Source organism: Gymnogyps californianus, chromosome 7 (genome assembly GCF_018139145.2).
Source record: "Gymnogyps californianus isolate 813 chromosome 7, ASM1813914v2, whole genome shotgun sequence".
NCBI classification, from domain to species: domain Eukaryota; kingdom Metazoa; phylum Chordata; class Aves; order Accipitriformes; family Cathartidae; genus Gymnogyps; species Gymnogyps californianus.
Genome location: NC_059477.1, coordinates 31000771 through 31018493, shown reverse-complemented (window position 1 = coordinate 31018493; position 17723 = coordinate 31000771). Strand labels below are relative to the sequence as shown.

Sequence of the window (17723 nt, the reverse complement as noted above, 5' to 3'; positions counted from 1 at the left end):
TCACCAGCGCGAGCCAGAAGTGCCACAGTTTGAAGTGACAATAAACAGGCAGAGAAACCTGCAAGGAGATACCCATCTTCAAGTAATTCATGCCTGACCCGCAGCACGTGTACGGGAGATACATACCGTAAAGGACTATTCCTTTCAAAATCAAACATTTGTTTAATGACACTCCATGAATTCAGCAGGCCGGAGGCTCTCTGAACAGCCCCTACACACACTTCAGTACAGCTGCACCGCAGCATCCAGCAACAGACAGTACTTTAACAAGGGAAGATGGACTGCTGATGAGCCGGGTCAATATCCACACGCAGACCCCAGGAGTCATCCGTGTTCACTTTCTGCTCTCCTTAATTGCCTTGGCGTGTAATGACCTCACCAGCTGAAAAATGCGAGTGAGGCTCTATAGCACCCAAGTCATCACTTTGCAGTAAAGTGAAGGCAAATTATTTACCCAAAGAGAAAATCCTTGGCAATCCTAACAAAATGGGAAGCAGTTAAATTACTGCAGGAAAAAATCAGACAGTTTACCACATAGCATTACAGCTCAGTGAACACTTAAAAGCTGGCACTGCAGGGAGAGGAAGAAGCCTGCCTCCACACACTGGCATAGCATGTGCGGGACTGTGCAGTGAACGGAATTGGAAGCAAACACTGCTGAAAAATAAAGACTGTTTCAACTAGATCAGTTCCTGGATCCAGTTCCCTGCGCAAAGACGCGTGCTGGCACCAGAAAAGGGCAGTCTGGAGGTGATAACATGTCCTTTAACAAGTGCCAGTTTAAAGAGGTGGCTGGACTCCGGCTGCAGTTAATCAATTCCAGCAGACAAAGCCCAGTTCAACAGCCAGCGCCAAGGTCTACTCCGCATCCTGTGCCACCGAGTGCTGTTCACCCCTGTTTCCCCAACGGTTTCAGGTCAGCACTTTCATTGATCTGCAGGGGTTGAACAGGCAGTGCTATAAATAAAGAGTAGTTAATCAACTGTTTAAGTGCCCTTTTTACTGAAATAAAGAAAACCCACAGAAATGACGTCAAGATGGGGGGAAAAAACCTAAACCAGTGAGTGAATACAAAGATGATCCAAGAGAGCGCTCCCTGGAACACACTTCAGGCTGAAGTGGCTCAGAGAATAGCCGTGCTGCCTGTTGAGTCAGACTCTCCAGTGCTTCTGCGCTGACTCACTCCCCTCCCAGCTGTGAGCACACGCTGCGCAGTCCATTTAGTACCAACAGGAGTTACTTGCTCAGAGCTCAAGTACATCTGATTCATCATGAGCCATCAAGCTTCTGCAGTCCTCAGAGCTCCGTCTCTCACTGCCATTCCCTCCTGGCTAACCTGCTCCCGTTACCCCAGGGAAAGGGAAGGGTCAGAGAAGAGACACCCCCCTACTCAAGTCCTTCTGGGTCTTCCCTTCTTCCCTCTGCTCCCAGCTCTGGGACAGAAACACAGCTTATCATTTAGGACAAGAGTAATGTGCAGATTCACAATCAAGGCCACAAGGTCCTACAGGCTACCTCTGCACAGGGGAAGCTACAAAAAGCATGTCCCCGCCTTTCGCTGCTGCAGCCTAGGGAGAAAGTTTGCAGTTTTCTTTTCCCTTCCCCAGACCTGGCTTGGGAACGCATTATGCAGCCCGGCTCTCGCAAATGATGCTTTTCCAGAGGAAGATGCTAGGCTGTCCAAAACCTAGGAACAGGAAAGAACGAGGCGTTTGCTAAACGCCCTCCAGAAACACAGCACTGGAGGGTCTCTTTCTCAGGCACTTGCTCTTCACAGAGCCTCAGACAGAAGGATCCCACACCTTGCAGACGTTGTAAGCCCTAAGTAAGCAACTTGCTCTTCTAGTTGTCCCTCCCACAGTACGTGCACCTGTGGCGTAGCACTGTTGTATCTCCACCAGCTCTTGGAAACAGTGTAAGATGCAAGAGCTGGCAGATCTAGGATTGACTGAAAAGCTGCGTTCGGCACATAGGACCCCATGTCAGGAAGCAGACCTGTTGCGTGATCAAATGCAACCGGAGCACCTGGGACACAAGCCAGTGCAAAGCCTTAACGCACACCTGCCCTGCAACCAGAGACCTGCCCCGGCACGTGGCCTCACATCCCGGTCCCGCGTGCCAGGAAGTCCTCCAACCTGAGAGACACCAGACTGATGCTCAGGAAACCTTTCTCTAATTCCCCTGCTCCCACACATTTCCTGCGAGACCTTGGTCTGCACAGCTGTGTCTCGGAGCCTTAGGGTGTTGTTTCATGAGTCTCGAGTCTCCAGTTTTGGCAGTAGAACTGGCTTAAGCTCCTTCCTTCCTCCCGCCTCCACAGGGTTAAAGTGAGAAAGAAGCAAAGAGTGGCACAGGGCAAGAACAAAGAACTACTTTGAAAGCCGGTCTCATTGCTATGGGGCTCAGGAAGTTACACCCTCATTTTCTTCAGCTGTGAAAGAGGGATATTACCATCTCCCTATGTCAGGTGATACAAAGGATGAGGATAAACATGAAAGATTATGAGATGCTCTGAAGATGAACCTTGCCACATCTTGGATTTGGTAATGATCAACTCCTCCATACCTCTCCTGTTTACTAGGTCAAAATTAAAAATAAAAAAAAGCGCCTATGAAATCTGTTTGCAGCTTGACTTCGGCTCCACTCGCCAGCAGGTAAGAGTGCGCCATTGAACAGCGTACAGCCAAAGGGAGGAATTCTCTTATTGTCCAAGTACAGCTGAAGGCTGAACTTAAATTACGGTATTTCAGAGTAGGCTCCCAGGAAGGGAAGCAAGTAACAACAGATAATCAGACATCAGGCAGAGTTACCAAATGGCCAAAATCAAAGAACAGCTTTTATTGGCCAAAATAACCAAGAAACCATTTTCTTCCAATAAACAAAACAAAAACCTAACTGAAACAGCAGGAAATCTTTGCTAACAAAATGAAACACTAACAAACCCCACATAAACTTGACTGTTCGTATTCTTCCTCTGGAAATATTCCTCCTCCTCAGTAACTTAGCTTTTCTCCTTAACCCTACTGCACCACCAGAAGTAGGAGAACTCAGAAAACTCAAAGTCATTTAGGACAAGAGAACACACACACTGGGAGGTATGAGTCTGTCCATTTACACAAATGAAAGAGGCTGTTGGTATTTGCAAACATCTTACATGCAAAGTACCTGAAACTAGTAGTTTCCCCTTTTCTGATGATACAAACACTTTACTACATGAACTATAGTTTTGGTGTGGTTTTTTTTTTTTTAATCCCAGAACACAGGTACAGTTGTGGCCTATGTAGGTTGTTAAAACTCAGACGCTACCTGCAGTTTATCAGTTAACACTTCTCTATTCGGAAACCTTGGTAGTTAATAAAAATAGGTTACACCGAGTTCTCAAGGCAAATGATCATATTAAAACTCAACATTTACTCATGTCAGTAAAACAAATACTGGCCAGTGAAAGCAGATGTTTGAGAAAACCTTGCTCTCCCTGGCAACAGAAATCTTGGAGGAAAGGAAAAAACAAGAGAGAGAGATGTGCCCGGGTGCAATACGCCAGTTCCAATGGAGAAATTCTCAGCAATAGTTTCACTAATTTCTCAATTAAGGGGGATACATTAACAGAAGCCATTTAAAAAGATCTGATTAATAAACAGTTATGCAAATCTGTTCAACTTACTGACGTAGGTGAAAATTTTAAGAAACAAAAAGGCCAACAAAAATCAGTGTCTTAAAAAAATGTATAGCTATTTACACACTGTATTTTCTAAAACATCACATGTATCTGCACTGAGCTGCGTGCTGTGCACACGTCTTTAAAGCTGTGTGAGCAGAGACAGCCGAAGCACATCACTGCCAGAGCAGTGAAGCAACACTACAGAACTAACGAGAATTTCAGCTCATGGGAGTTACTGACTACTATTGCTGCTGTGCACAGAACGGCACCGTGTGTTTTGACAGAGGAATTCCACTGGAAACAGGGAGCCTCCTGCCCTAATCTAGACATGATTTTACAAAACATTTTGAGATCTAACACCCGTACTACACCTTTTGTAAGAAAATAGAGAGCAGCTTTCAGCTGCAGTTCTTCTAAACTACTGTAGGAAGGCTTTGCTAGCATGCTTCCTAAATTGGCAACCATCTGAGGTAATCAATGATGCTGTTAAAATAAGCATCCTTCATTTCTCTCCGCCCGCACCAACTGTTGCCTCCTTATTGAGTCCTCTGATCGACAAGTCGTAAACCACTTCCTCAATTTTCTTGACATCGTATTTCAGGCCATCGTAACGTTTCCTCAGGGAGTCATTCTTCAGGTTGAGGAGACGGAAGCCAGAATCCAGCTCGTTGATAAAAGTTGAGATGCGGAGAGGGCGAGAATAGTCACCAGCCGTGACGCTGTTCACTGCCAGTCTGGCCTACGAGAGGAAGACACACAGGAGCACACCAGCAGAGGAACCCACCCACATCGCGTCACTATTCCCACCAGTTACTTTACCAAAAGAAGCAGTTTTGTTCCAGGCAGTCAGATTATTTATACTTGTATCTACTTTTTTGTTGACAACAATCCTGGATTTTCAATCAAGTGACTAGTTTAAATCTTAAAATATCAATGAGGAACAACTCTGGCATACAGAGAGGCAGTTTGCTGGAAGTTCAGATCATGGTGTTGCGTACCATAACTTCCAGGAACAACTTGGGAAAGTCAGAAAACACAGTACTTCTTTTTAGGTCAGTTTCAATCCAAATATACGCATGAATATCTTCCTTACCAGCTCACTGGCGAGAGTTAATACACCAGAAAGATAGTCTTCAATGTCCAGGTGAAAGCCTCGCTCTCGATCGGCTTCAACTAAGATGAAAAACGGAGCAGTAATCAGGTGGTACTGAACATGAGCAAAACCAGGGAGTTGAAATTGCATTTGTTTACTGGAGCTAATTTGAAATATCAAATTTATGAAATATTATTACAAAATGAAAGTCAGCCTTTTCCTGTATGTGATGTAATTACTGCCTCTTCTCAGCGTTTTGATTTAGCAACTCGTACATCCCTAACTGGACGTGCAACAGGTTATAATTGATCCAACAGAATAACCGAATTTACATTAATATATAGGAGAGGGATCTGTAGTCATTTTTTAGAAAAATATTTTCCTGGTTTTTTTCAAATCCTTTGCTCTGGGACGACACAATTCTCTTACAGCATAAGAATTTAATCTTTTTCCCACAGTTTTTAAACACCGAAAGCAAAAAGTGAGAAAAATAAGCTCTCATCTTTGTATTATTCTTTTGGTAGATTTACACAATTTGAATGAATAATCTTCATTGATGAAGAACTTATTAATGAATAAATACTTTTGTTTGCATTAGGTTTGCTGATTGCCACCTTCTAAAAGAATTTGTTGTTTATATAATGAAATCAAATACCAGATAAATTTTGGAACCTATTTCTTGGGAAGAAATGAAGTCCCGCTGTTTCCCTGTACCTCTGAAAGCTACAACGTCTAAAAACATCACAAGCCTTTTCTCTTCAGTTACATTAACTTACTCCCAAGTATTTCTGCAACAGCTTCTCGGGTCACTAACATTTCTGACTCCAAGTAGACTACAAATGCTGCCAGAAACACCAACCGCTGAAGCACAAACCTCCAGTGCTCATGAAATCTGTTAAAGAAAACACCAAGTCAAGGTATAAATAAGTAACATCTATTACTGGAGAGTTAGGCACCAAGCATACGTTATGCATATGTTATGTTTTCCACCTTTACACACAACACTTTGCAATATTTTTGGTGTATCAAAATGACACCAGCTTAAAGTCATCTCCTTGGTACTCCAGAACTTCACCCCCAGGACACTACGCTGGCCACTAGCATTGATCGCACCTCTCACACACCTACTCAGTTCGCGGATTTTTTCAGTGCCCACAAGACAACCAGGGCTTTCCCTCCCATCTTCCCTCAGCAGATTTGAGCTGACAAGATTCTTGTTCTTTGAAATGTTCTTGCTAGTCACTGTCCCCTTCTGGCAGCAACAAAACACAAAGGTGACAACTTCATTTAGTATCTGCAGTATCAAACAGCCATTTCATGACAGATTTAGAGCTCTGTTTTCAGAAATGCCCCAAAGCTAACAACTTAACTGGAATTAATGGAGCAACAAATACTCTGCTCCCAGAAACAAGGACAGCTCCAACAGAACATCAGTTTCTTAAACTTTCCTTTTTCTTTTTTAAAAAAGTTTCCAGAAAAAGAATACTGGATATTTTTATATCCAGACTGTTTGAGCAAAAGCATTTTTTTATCTATGCTGATAAAAAACCTCACACTTCTCTACTATGATTTACTTTTCAAACAGAAAGAAGCATTCACCCCATAAACCTTTAAATCATTCTTCCAAAGTAACGATGCCATATATGCCCAGGCAATTCCCATATCCATGTCTAGCTGTGTGTGATCCCGCACACCTGTAATACTGATCAGCAGGAAACTTGGTCTTCAGAGATTCCAGCTGTGTTCTCACTGTACCAAAGTGTTCGCGAGCCTTCTGACATTTCTTTGGTACTGAAAAAGAAACAGCACAACATTCAGTTCTTGACAGAGGACAGGGTTTTGCGAACAGAGAGTTTTCTAGGGCAGACAGCGCTGTTTATGCTCCTTTGTTGTCCAAGATAGTCTACTGACATTCGAATTAATCTGAGAAATATTCATTGCCGCACCATGAGTCACACAGGTAGAGGAGAAATACTCCTGAGTTTTGGGCTGTCTAATCTGCTCTAGTCCTTAGTTTCGAACTTGAGCCAAGATGCCCCAGTGATATTTAAGAATCACTGCTAATCATGAATAATTACTGTTGCTATAAAACTCATGTCATGGATGAAGAACCCATTCTGTAATGGGCACTGACAGAAGAACACACTGGAAAGGTCACACAGCCTACAGACCAAGAGGTAACGGGGGATACAAACTGACGGAGGCAGGAATGGAGCAACACAGAGTCAGTGTGGTTTTTGTCTGTGGAATGAGCCAACTGACAAAGGAGCCTGGTGACACGCTGAGCAGGGCGACAAACAAGCCATGCTGAAGGAGAGACGACAAGTAGAGAGGGAGAAAGGCTGAAAAAGGCATCGAGTGTAAGACCTCATCTGAGGTAGCAGAGGGGCAATTTCGTTCGAGGGTCTGTAAAGAAGAAGAGCTGAGGCTATGGCAACAGATACTGGGGGGCAAGGGAGGGAGCCAGCAAGAGCAGTGACACGCTTAAAGCCCCATGCTACAAGCCCACCCACGCAGCAGCGCTCTGGAGTGGCAGGGCTACGGGTGACACTGCAGGAGGAAGGTCGCAGCAGAGATCCGGCGTGAGCTGATAACGGGACGTTTTTAGTTTTAGCTGTGTGGACGGAGTAAGAGAAAGGGGCGGCTAGTTGGGTTGTACGGGCGTTATAAAGAGAGAAACAAGATGTTCTGGAGAGCACCCTAATGCAGTGGTTTAGAAAAAACAGCAACAACCAGATCACAAGCAACAGCACAGCACTGCACACAGTCGGCCCCAAAGAAAGCACACACACCAAGCGGTGCCGCCAAACGACTCGTCCAGTCAAAGGAAAAGCAATTTTTCTTTCTCCATTTTAGAATCTTATAATATTTTTTTCTTATCGATCAGAGTTAGGTTAGATGAGGTGGAACATCCCTTCAGGAAACTGCATTTCCTGCTTTCAAGCGATGTATTTGAAGAAACTGGGTTTCAGCCTGTCCAATGTATGTTATACCGCTGCAGAGAAATGGTCTCTTGTTTACATACCACCCACTGCCACCTCCTGTTTATTGATACAGGTTACAGCCACACTGCACCCGCAGTACCAAGGCCCGACAGAACCAATCAAACCAGTCCTTCTTAACTGCAGCCTTCTCAGAAATCCTGGTCATGACCCAACAAAGGCAGAAGATCAACCTGACAGGCTCTCCTGCATCTTGACGTATAGAAGCTAGGATTATTAAAACAAGATCCATAGAAGCTAAATCTGAAAGCTGTGATGAATGATTTTTATCAAACAAGCCCTGCTAGGAGTCACTTCAGTGTGTTTAAAAACTTCTTTCAATTAATAAAACATCAATTCCATGTAAAAAAAAAAAGGAGCACTTAAAAATAAAAGCTTCAGGAAGCAGAAGGTGAAAGTGCTCTGTGTGGCAGCCAGAATGAAGGAAACGTGTGAAGCTCACTGATAGCTGCCCTTTGAACGCCATCCTCAAACTATGGTCTCTGCCTCAGTTGTGTAAGCTGTCACGTGGCAGCTAGGGACAGAGTAAGGCATAAATTTGCATTTTGGCTTCTGCCAAAGGAACCTGTGACAAAAATAAACAATCTTTACTGTAAAGTTTCAGACAACAGTGCCCAATGATACACACATAACCTTCCAACTTCAAACTATCCTCATGCATCCTTGCATATCACCACTGATGTTTTGACAAACTTAACACGACGTGTTTCATGAGCAAAGACATACTAAGTTGACTTTCAGCCTCTGAAGACCCTACCTGTCGCTCAGACTCGTGTCAGCTAACAGCAGGCTGCAGCACGCGCTGGCCTGAACAGCCTTCTGAGCAGTTCTCAAACTCCATTTTGGACAGGGAGCAGAGGGAGCTGAAAGAGAGATCCTCTAATCCTGTTCCAGAGGCTGCCGGCCTGAGGCTCTGCTGTTTTCCTTCCCTTCCCCACAGCTGCATAAAGGCTACGACTGAAAGTGCTTATCCCACAGCTAAACACAGTCTCATGCTCGGTGCAGGGAGAGACCACAGAGAAGCCGGCACCGTGAAACAGCTGTTGTGCGGCAGCCACCTACCCACACACAGTAAAAGAGGTTAGATGAAAAACTCAATGAAAACAGGTTTAGCCAAGAGGTATTTTAAGTCTCTGGAGAACAGAGGAAAGGCATTGTGCACGATAACGTTTTAAATACCACTGACTGGTACAGGAAACTGCCCTCCATCAAACTTCCAACTATCCCGTAGTTCCATTAACAGAGCTCATGCCACCCCTTATCCTTCTCTTTGGTAGGACAGATTCCTCAGCCTGGTGCAAATCCTTTCCCTGTTTTCACTAGCTCTCTGTTGTCTCCTTGAGTTTTCATCACTTCACCTCAATTGATGATGCAAGAATAATTACAAAGGATCAACCAGCAGGCTGTGGGAGAAAGAAAGTCATCTCCCACTTACACTGGCACAAGGGAGGTGGCACAACAAGCAATACAGCTTCTGTTGGCAGCACCACCAGCTTAAACCATCCATAGCAATACAGCTGCGGTCAAAGATCATTAGTTACTCTCTCACCTGTGAAACTGTAGTAATTAATAGTATTTTTGCTTTTTTATTAATTAGTTATTAGTTTATATAGTTTATCTATCATTTAATATTTTTATAGTTCAATAGAGTTTGTTAATAGTTTTTATTTATTCCAAGATGTAACAAATACAAGGCTAAAAATCTTGATGCTACAAAGCCTAGCCAGAACTACATTGCAATGAATAATCCTCTCTTTCATAGTTACAAGAGTCATCATTTATCCCTTTTTAGTCTACTAAGGATCATTCTAGTTCCTTAGTAAAAACGTGGCACTGACTCAACAAAAGAGATGCTGTAGTAAGCCTAACAGCCGTTTAAGCACACAACACTGCGTAACTACAACCATTATCAAATAAAACTGTAGTCTAAATGTGTGACATCTGACAAGTGCTATTTATCCCCCTAACAATCCTTCTGTTAATTGGCATTCTATTTTTCTGCTGTAAACCTTTATTAACTTTCTTTATTATGCCTGGAATTGATGACAAACTGACAGGTCTATTATCATGAGTTAACTCCTAACCTATTAAGCATGCATTCATTATCTTTGATATTACAAGAGTTATAAGCTGAGCTTCCCCCCCCCCCTTTTTTTTTTTTAACTTTAACAATTCCAAATCTCTTCTCAGACTCTGCAAGTTCCGACAAGCTCTCTCCCACAATTAAAAATCAAGTGAAAATACACTGAGGCAGACACAGGTCTCTACTATTAAATGCTGGAAAGCAACACCTGAAGTTGATACCCATGCAAAACAACTGTCACAACATCCACAGGTTTACTCAGCTTAGAAAAATGAGTGTATGCTTGTGTAAATTAACCAATTAGCAGTTCTAATTTTTAGCACTGCCAGATTTCCTAAGTAGGTGGAAGTTGCACTTGCCAGCAGAGGTCAAACCTCAGGTGTTGCACGTTGCTGAACACGTACCCCCTCAGAGGCCAGAGAAATCCCCGGCCTCCAGCTCCAGCACAAGTGTGCTGGTGAACGTCATCAGGCTGGTAACGGTCAGCTCTGCAGGTGAATAAAACAGCACCTGGTGAGGTTTCTTCTCCTATTCACCTTCAGAGGGTGGCCTGCCAGATTTCTCCCCTTCCCAAATTCCTCTCAAGAGTTTCCAGGAAAGTCAGAATGGTTGCTTCTTCTCAAGAGATATTCATTGACTTGAAAAAAAAAGCTTTTAGGTCACATATTTAAGGGAAAAATCTGTTTATCCCAATAGTTTCACCAGTAAGTTGAAAAATGGGGATGGGGGAAGGGAAAGTTCACGTCTGACATCTAGGTCTGTAGTGCTGTTCTCATGCCCTGGAGGAAACAGGTCGGCCCAGAAACATTATGTTAAACGTTTTAAACAAATTCGGATTGAAAGCAAGGAATCAGGCTAGCTACAACCCAAACCTCAAAAATAGCAGAACAATTCCATTTGCCACTCAAACATACATCAAGGACAGCTCCTGCTTTATCAGCCTTTGCAAATTCCCTTTATATTTTGCAATGTTAAGCAGATTTTATATAAACACACACAGAGTCAGTCTTGTACAAAGCAGACTAGTCCCCCCTTCCCACACCATCCTGAACACCCCCCAGAGCGTTCAGGATCACAGCTTTTTGGGTGGTGGGATGAAGAGCTGAGGAAGGGGATACAGATATAAAAGCCCAACAGGTGATGGTCAAATTAGCAGAATATAAAAATCTACGTGCGAGGGAAACCTATGAGCCAATTCAACAACCCAGAAAGTGAACACCTGTGAAAAGAACACACTTCTGCACTGAGACAGTGAAACACCAAGCTAGGGAGGGGAGAAAGGGAAAGAACGGTGTTTCCAGAGGATGAATAGCAGCTTTTCTACTTATCTGGCTTGAAACCTCCCAGCCGCTCCCCCCCCGCCCCCAGCAGCCTCTGAGAAGCCCACGCAGGACACCCCAGGAGCTCCCACGTGCGACTTAAACCTGGAAAAGGGGCGCCCGTGACAGAGGGAGCCGCGTACCCCGGGGGGCACTTCCCCTTCCCCCCAGAGGGCTTTTCCCCGCTCGCCCGGGGAAGGCGGAGCGCGGTGCTACCGCCGGCTGCAGGCGGCCGGGCGGGACTCACTGTCCTGGAAGCCGGCTCCCTGGTGCACGCCCTGCAGCAGCGTGAGGATCTCCCGGGCCGTCTGCTCCAGCGCCTGCACCACCTTCCGGATCTCCTGCGGACACAGGGCGCCGTCAGGCGAAGCGGCGAGGCACCGAGGCGCCGCGCCGCGCCCCCCCGCCCGGCCCCGGCCCCGGCCCCGGCCCCGCGCCCACCTCGCGGATGTCCTGGTCGGCGGTGAGGACGCCCTGCAGCGCGATGAACATGTCGCTCACCGACATGGTGCCCGCCGCCGCCTCCCGCCTCTGGGGCCTCCCGCGCCCACAGAGGGCCTTCTGTGCCGCCGGCGCGGCGGTTGCCCCGCGCACTGCCTGACCGCGCCGCGCCGGCCTGCCCCGCGCACTGCCTGAGCGGCCGGAGGAGCCAGGAGACGGCGGAGGGGGCGGCGCGGGCGGGTGCCCGCGGGGAGCTGCTCGCCCCGGGGCCGGGGGGGTGTCCGTGTTTCAGGGCCCCCCTCCCGGTGCGGCGGGGCTGGGCCCAGGGAGGCCGCCGGGCCGCGCGAGGGCCCCGCTGCCTGGTGACGGCGCCGCGTTGCTACGCGACGTCGTGCGGGTGGGGGATCGGTCGGCGGCGCCGTGCCCCGTTGCTAGGAGACAGCGCCCCGCTGCTCTGCGCCTGCGCGCCTTTGGCCGCCGCGCGACACCGCGTGCGAGGGCAGTGACGCGCTTCCGGCGGCGGCGGCGGCGGGGAGCGCAGCATGGCGGCGGGAGCTGAGGCCGTGTCGGCGGCCGTGCCCGCACCGGCGGCGGCGTCGTTCCTGGCCTTGGAGCCGCGGCTGCAGCGCGAGTTCCAGCAGAAGGTGCAGCGGGTCCGCAACAACCGGGCGGCCAAGGTGAGCGGGGCCCTGTCGCGGGGCGGGGGCGGCCTGGCCTGGCCTGGCCTTTCCTTTCCTTTCCGTTCCGTTCCGTTCCTGACGCGGCTGCCTTGTGCCCCGCAGGAGGAGCTGACGCCGGGCGTGGTGTACGTGGGGCACCTCCCGCGGGGGCTCTGCGAGCCGCAGATCTACCAGTACTTTGAGCAGTTCGGGACGGTGACGCGGCTCCGGCTGTCGAGGAGTAAGAAGGTAAATCCCCGCGCCGGCCCGGCCGCTTGGTCTGCGCCCCTGGCTGAGAGACCCGGACGCTTCTGAAGTTGCCGGTGTGCCTTCCTGCTGCTGCTGCTGCTCGTCAAGTGCCTGAGAGGCAGCGGTGCGTTCGCAACCGACTGCCGTAGGCTGGGCCGTGCAGTCCGTGTGTGTCTCAGAGAGACTTCTCCCTTGCACGAGCTGCCGGTTTGGGGAACGAACGGAGTTAACTCCTTTCGGAGGTGTCTTCAGCAGCCCCCTGTGTCCTGGAGCTCTGCCCTCGGTGCGCACCACGTGGAAAACTTTGTTGCAGTTTCATGAGTGGGCAGAGGGGGGCACCGTGCTTGATTGCTTGTCTTAAAAATAATACTTCCAAAACGAGTGTTAGGCTGATAGACAGCATAGGAGGCATTGCCTCTGGACTGCAAATAGGCGGTTTCAGCGACAGTTAATGTAGCCCCTTTTTTGCATAAGTAAATACACTTATGTGAGTAGTGTTGCCAGAATGCACTAATTCAAGGTAGAATGTGAAATGTTATAGAAAAGACTCTGGTTTAGCTTTCTTGCTGCTTTGTGCTCAATAAATTTAACTTTTTCTCATTTCTGGATTTATCATCGCATTATAATATTGCTATATAAGCTTGGTAACAACAACAGAACAACAGCAATGCAGGGCAGCTTTTTTTTAACAAATAGGTATTGGTGAGCAGTTTGTTTCATATGCAAATATATGTTTTGGAATAATGTCATACCAATTTAGGACTAAATCTGGTGCTTTTCATGATTTCACTGAACTTTATAAAATTACTCGTGTTTAGCTGAGAATGGGCTATGACTTCGGAAGCATAACATAATTTTAATATAGTTCTTCATGTATCGAAGCATTGTTTCAGTTTTCTTTGTGTCATTGCTTGCAGACTGGAGCTAGCAAAGGCTACGGATTTGTAGAGTTTGCGTCCGATGACGTGGCTAAGATTGTTGCAGACACAATGAACAACTACCTGTTTTCTGAAAGACTGCTAAAGTGTAAGTATAAGTTGAAGTGTAAGTCCACTAACGTGCAAAGGAAATTCGTAGTTATTTGTGTCATTTTTTTGGACTGTTTGGAGAATCTTGGGTTTTTTTTTTTTTTTCTAAATGAAGTTTTGTCCCAAAAGGATTTTCTGTGGGGCTGAGCTTTTCTTGCTTTTTTTCACATGTGAAGAACATCCCCAACACCCTTGTGTTCACTACTACTTTTTTTTTTGCTTTAGGCTGATAATGCTCGTTGTGTAATCGCGTAACATGAAATCTCAGGGAGCGGTGGGGTTTGCTGTGGAGACGGTTCCTTTAATGTGGAAATTCTTTGTCATTTGTAACTGTTGCAGCTGCTTTCTGTGTAGTTAGACGTAACGGGGTTTTTTAATTAAAAGATTAATGAAATTAGCAAGTTTCTCAGACATGGTGATAGCAACACTTGCTTTGTAAAGGATTAGGAGCTATATATGCATCAACTTTTGAAAAACAAATTTCTCTGACTGTTTTCTGGGTGAAACTGAAAAACTGTTCTTTTCTTCCATCCATCCATCCATTAACAGTTCTCTTACTAATGAGTATTTCGTTGCTTTCCATTTTCTCTGTTCATAAAATGCTGTACTAGTGCTCTGCCGTAGCAGTGGATAATGTTACAATGAGAACTGAATAGCGTTATGTGAGTACATTTCGGTGAGAAGAGTAGCTCTGCTATAACTTGATGTCATGTGTTTATGCTACAGGTCAGTTTCTACCTCCTGAAAGGGTCCATGAAAACCTTTTCAAAAACAGTAACAAAATATTTCGGAAGCCTTCCCAGCCAGCGGTCAGGCGGTACAATAAGATACGTTCACTCGTTCAGAAGGCAAAGATGACAAAGCGACTGCTACGAAAGGAGAAGCTTTTACGGAAGAGGCTGGCTGAAAAGGGGCTCGATTATGACTTCCCAGGATTTGTAAGTTTGGGATCATTTCAATGAGTGTTTTATGTAAAGCATGTTTCTAAGGTTGTGCTAAATACAAGAAAATAATTTGTTTTGTGTGGAACTGGAGCACCAGGGAGACTTACTAGCGTTAAGAACTGTATAGAAGCTCCTGGAAATTAGTGTAGTGCTGTTGCTGGGTTGTACTGTATGGACGTGTGGGTTTGCTTTTAGACAAGTAAATAAATAACAGCAAAGTGAAGATGTTCCTTTTCTTCCATTAGTATAAATAGTTGGATATTCTGTGGTTTTCATATTTGTCTGCAGATCGCAGAAGAGCGACAGGGCTTTCCCCAAGCCCTGTGGGAGGCTTTGGCAGGGTAGGTATTTGAAGGCAGGTCTCAAGACTAGAGCTTCCGTCCCTAGACCTTGCCTAAGCTAACCAAGCGTATTGCTCGTTTGCAGAGTGCTTGGGTGAAGTACTTGAATTTTAAGCAATACTGTTCAACATGGTATTTTTTTGGAAATGCACAGTAGCAGCTTTTCTTACGTTGCTTTGGGTGTTTTTATTCAAACCAGATCACCTCTGTGGCACCGTAAGTAATTTTATTAATTCAAACCTAATTGCTGTAGCAAAGATTTTGTAGTTATGAAGCAAAGAAACCTATAGACTGTTAAGTGACTGTTTGCATCTTCACACAAGGAAGTTTGTAGTGATCCACCTCATCTGTCTTGCTTCCTAGGCTGCACAGGAGCTTTCCATGAAGAGAAAAAAAGTTAAAACATCCAAGAAGTCAAAACTGAACCTTTCTTTGAGCAGCCAGGTAAGACCGAACAGTCCTGGTGGTGCCCAGCACCATGCCCCGCCGTTCACACTGGGGCAGATGTTTCAGGTCTGCAGCTGGTTTCTTCATATTAATTTCAACACCTGGAAACTTGGATAGTATTTGCTTGAGAGATTTTTGTGCCAAAAGTAGCTCCTTTAAGATGGATTAACACTCTCGAACGGGGGAGGGTGGTTGGATCCTCTCAGTTCTTTCTCCTGTGGGAGTATTTAGCAGCAAAGGCTTCTGCTCGGCATGTAACTAGCAGTGCTTGTCCCAAGGTGCGTCCAGGTGGCCATGTGTCTGCTGTCAGCCTCTGCTATTCAGCACTCACTTGAGGCTGGAGAAACACAGGGTGCTGGGGACAGTCACCTGTACACCACCTACATCTGTGCTTTAAACTGGTACAAAATGATCTCCTTGCTGGCATCCTTCTGTTGGTCTGCGCTACATGATAATACCAGCCTCTTTTGACAAAAAGGAAGTTGAACCGTTAATACAGTCTAGTGCTGTCTGTCCCCATTTACGTACTATACTGTCCCACGTGCTCTCCAGGCATGGTATTCCAATTTTTTGAAAAATAATCCCAGCTAAGAGTAGCAGGAGGATGAAAGGAAAGCTCAGGTCATCAGGACTGAGATCTGGGATACTGACAGTCTAAAAAGTCTGTAAGGTATTAACATTTCTGTTTTGTTTCATCACTGTTGTGAGTTTGGTTTTGTTTTGTTTTGTTTTTTTAATGTTACTGGATTTACGTGTGATAATTGGGACAGGGCTGGTTGTGAGGAAGACAGGATAACTCATACATTCAGTCAACTGAGTTCTGAGAACGTACTGAGATAATGAAGCTGGGATGTTTCAGCTCTGCTGTGGGCTTGAATGTGGCATTTCTGTATGCCAGTCTCAAATATACTTTTTTTTTTTTTCCCCCCTTGATTCTTTTCCTCTTGGCTTTCTTGGTGCTTTGAGTCAGGAAATATAATTTAGAAAGCAAATGTGCATAATGATGTGTTAGAAAATGTGAATTAATGTACATTTGCCTTTCACATACATTTTTGAAGATGACGCTTTTGTCTGAAGAAATACTGTCTGCAAAAATAGCTAGTTATAAAAAGAAAACAATTTTCCCTAATGTGTGGAAGTTCTGAAGGAGAGCTGGGCTGAGGTGCCTTGTACCACAGAGGCAGTGACAACTTTCTCTGGCAGATGCTTTGCAATGAATCGTGTTTTTCTGATCTCTTCAGGATCCTACTCCAGTCTGTACTCCAACAGTGCTCGAGCGCCGGAAAGCTTCCCAGGCGGATGATGACGCAGAGGACAATGAAATAACTCTCAGATTGCCCCCTGCAAGTGTTAAGAATGCTGTGCAGAGACCAAAGAAGCAGCCAAGAAAAAGACCAAACCTGAAGAAACAGAAATAGACTTAAAATTTTGATGGCTGTAGCCATGTTTTTCCTCAACTCAAAAACTGGCGAGGTGGAGCTTCTAGTGGTTCTGCTGCCCTGGCTCGGTTCATCTTGACTAGACTGTTTCAGTCTTTCCTAGGCAAGGAATCTTTTCACAAATCCTCCCCCTCCTGTTTAGCCATTAGGGGACCTACAGTCTTCTCTGCCTTTGAAGATATTCTTGACTTTGTGCTCACAACTGCCCGTGCTGTGACACACCTACAGTCGTGCCAGAACCTTCAGTTAATTCTGTAACTTGTCTCTAGTTCTCACTGTTTTGAAAGAAAATGTGAGGCTGTCCATTCAGAACTTGCTGATGCGGGCTGTATCTTACCTTTATAATTAATGATGGGTTATAAAAAAAAAAATTAACCATTTTTCAACTATGTTGGCTCTTGATAGTGGTTCTTCTGTTTAACTGAACGACTGTGTTTCCTGCAAGTTCTCACATAGTTACACAAGTAGAGGGTGAGGGATTTTTTCCCTGAGGAAGACATACCTTGAACTTCATTTCCTGTTTGTGATCAGCCAAGATCTGCCTGTACTGTCCAGGGCAGAGGCAGAATAGCACGCTGCCTGAGCAAGCCAGTGCCTGGGAAACTCAGCCTTTGCCAGGATGTGGAGTGGTTGCAGAGGGCTTGGAAAGGACTGGGATTAGGAAGGTGATGAGAAGAGACAGAGGAAGATGGCTGAAGTGACTCGCATTCAAGATTCCCATTCCTTTCCCTATGTAGGCAAAAGATTTGTGTTTGAGAGTGTACCCTGCTGTGGAGGACATAGGGTGACTGTTCTGTTGGCTGGTGGCTTAGCCAGAGTCACAGCTACGCTTTCCTTCCTCGCACACTTGTGTAAAAGGCATTTCATGCTGCGGAGGTCCCAGGCGTACACGTACTGACGTACTGTTTTACCTCTGGGCTGACCAGGCAAAGGTAGCTTGCTAATTCTCTGGGGTTTTGTGTGCCGTAAACGTGCTGTTGCCTGGTTCAGAAAATGTTCAAGGACCTGCAAAGTGTG

At 45.8% G+C, this 17723-nt stretch overlaps 2 protein-coding genes across 2 annotated transcripts; one reads left to right on the top strand and one right to left on the bottom strand.

The window, feature by feature from the left end:
• Positions 1–2806: 2806 nt before the first annotated feature.
• TSN (translin) lies at positions 2807–11678 on the bottom strand. The gene is made up of 6 exons (XM_050899696.1): positions 11600–11678; positions 11406–11499; positions 6449–6545; positions 5531–5646; positions 4755–4834; positions 2807–4400 (listed from the first exon to the last, which is right to left on the bottom strand). The coding sequence occupies exons 1-6, from the start codon at positions 11663–11665 to the stop codon at positions 4164–4166; spliced, it is 690 nt and encodes a 229-aa protein (XP_050755653.1). The 5' UTR covers positions 11666–11678; the 3' UTR covers positions 2807–4163.
• A 463-nt stretch (positions 11679–12141) lies between these two features.
• On the top strand, positions 12142–17092 carry NIFK (nucleolar protein interacting with the FHA domain of MKI67). Its single transcript, XM_050900045.1, is given in 7 exon segments — positions 12142–12276; positions 12382–12507; positions 13425–13533; positions 14262–14473; positions 15184–15264; positions 16509–16659; positions 16662–17092. Coding segments are annotated over 7 exon segments (852 nt in total). The 3' UTR covers positions 16700–17092.
• Positions 17093–17723: the final 631 nt, after the last annotated feature.

Bases quoted from the DNA above. Each gene is read 5' to 3' on its own strand.
- TSN (XM_050899696.1), bottom strand. From the start codon at position 11,665: ATGTCGGTGAGCGACATGTTCATCGCGCTGCAGGGCGTCCTCACCGCC. The intron at 6,546-11,405 runs GTGAGTCCCGCC...TTTCTTTTTCAG, and splicing joins GGGAGCCGGCTTCCAGGACA to TACCAAAGAAATGTCAGAAG. The intron at 4,835-5,530 runs GTAAGTTAATGT...TTTTCATCTTAG, and splicing joins TGTTGCAGAAATACTTGGGA to TTGAAGCCGATCGAGAGCGA.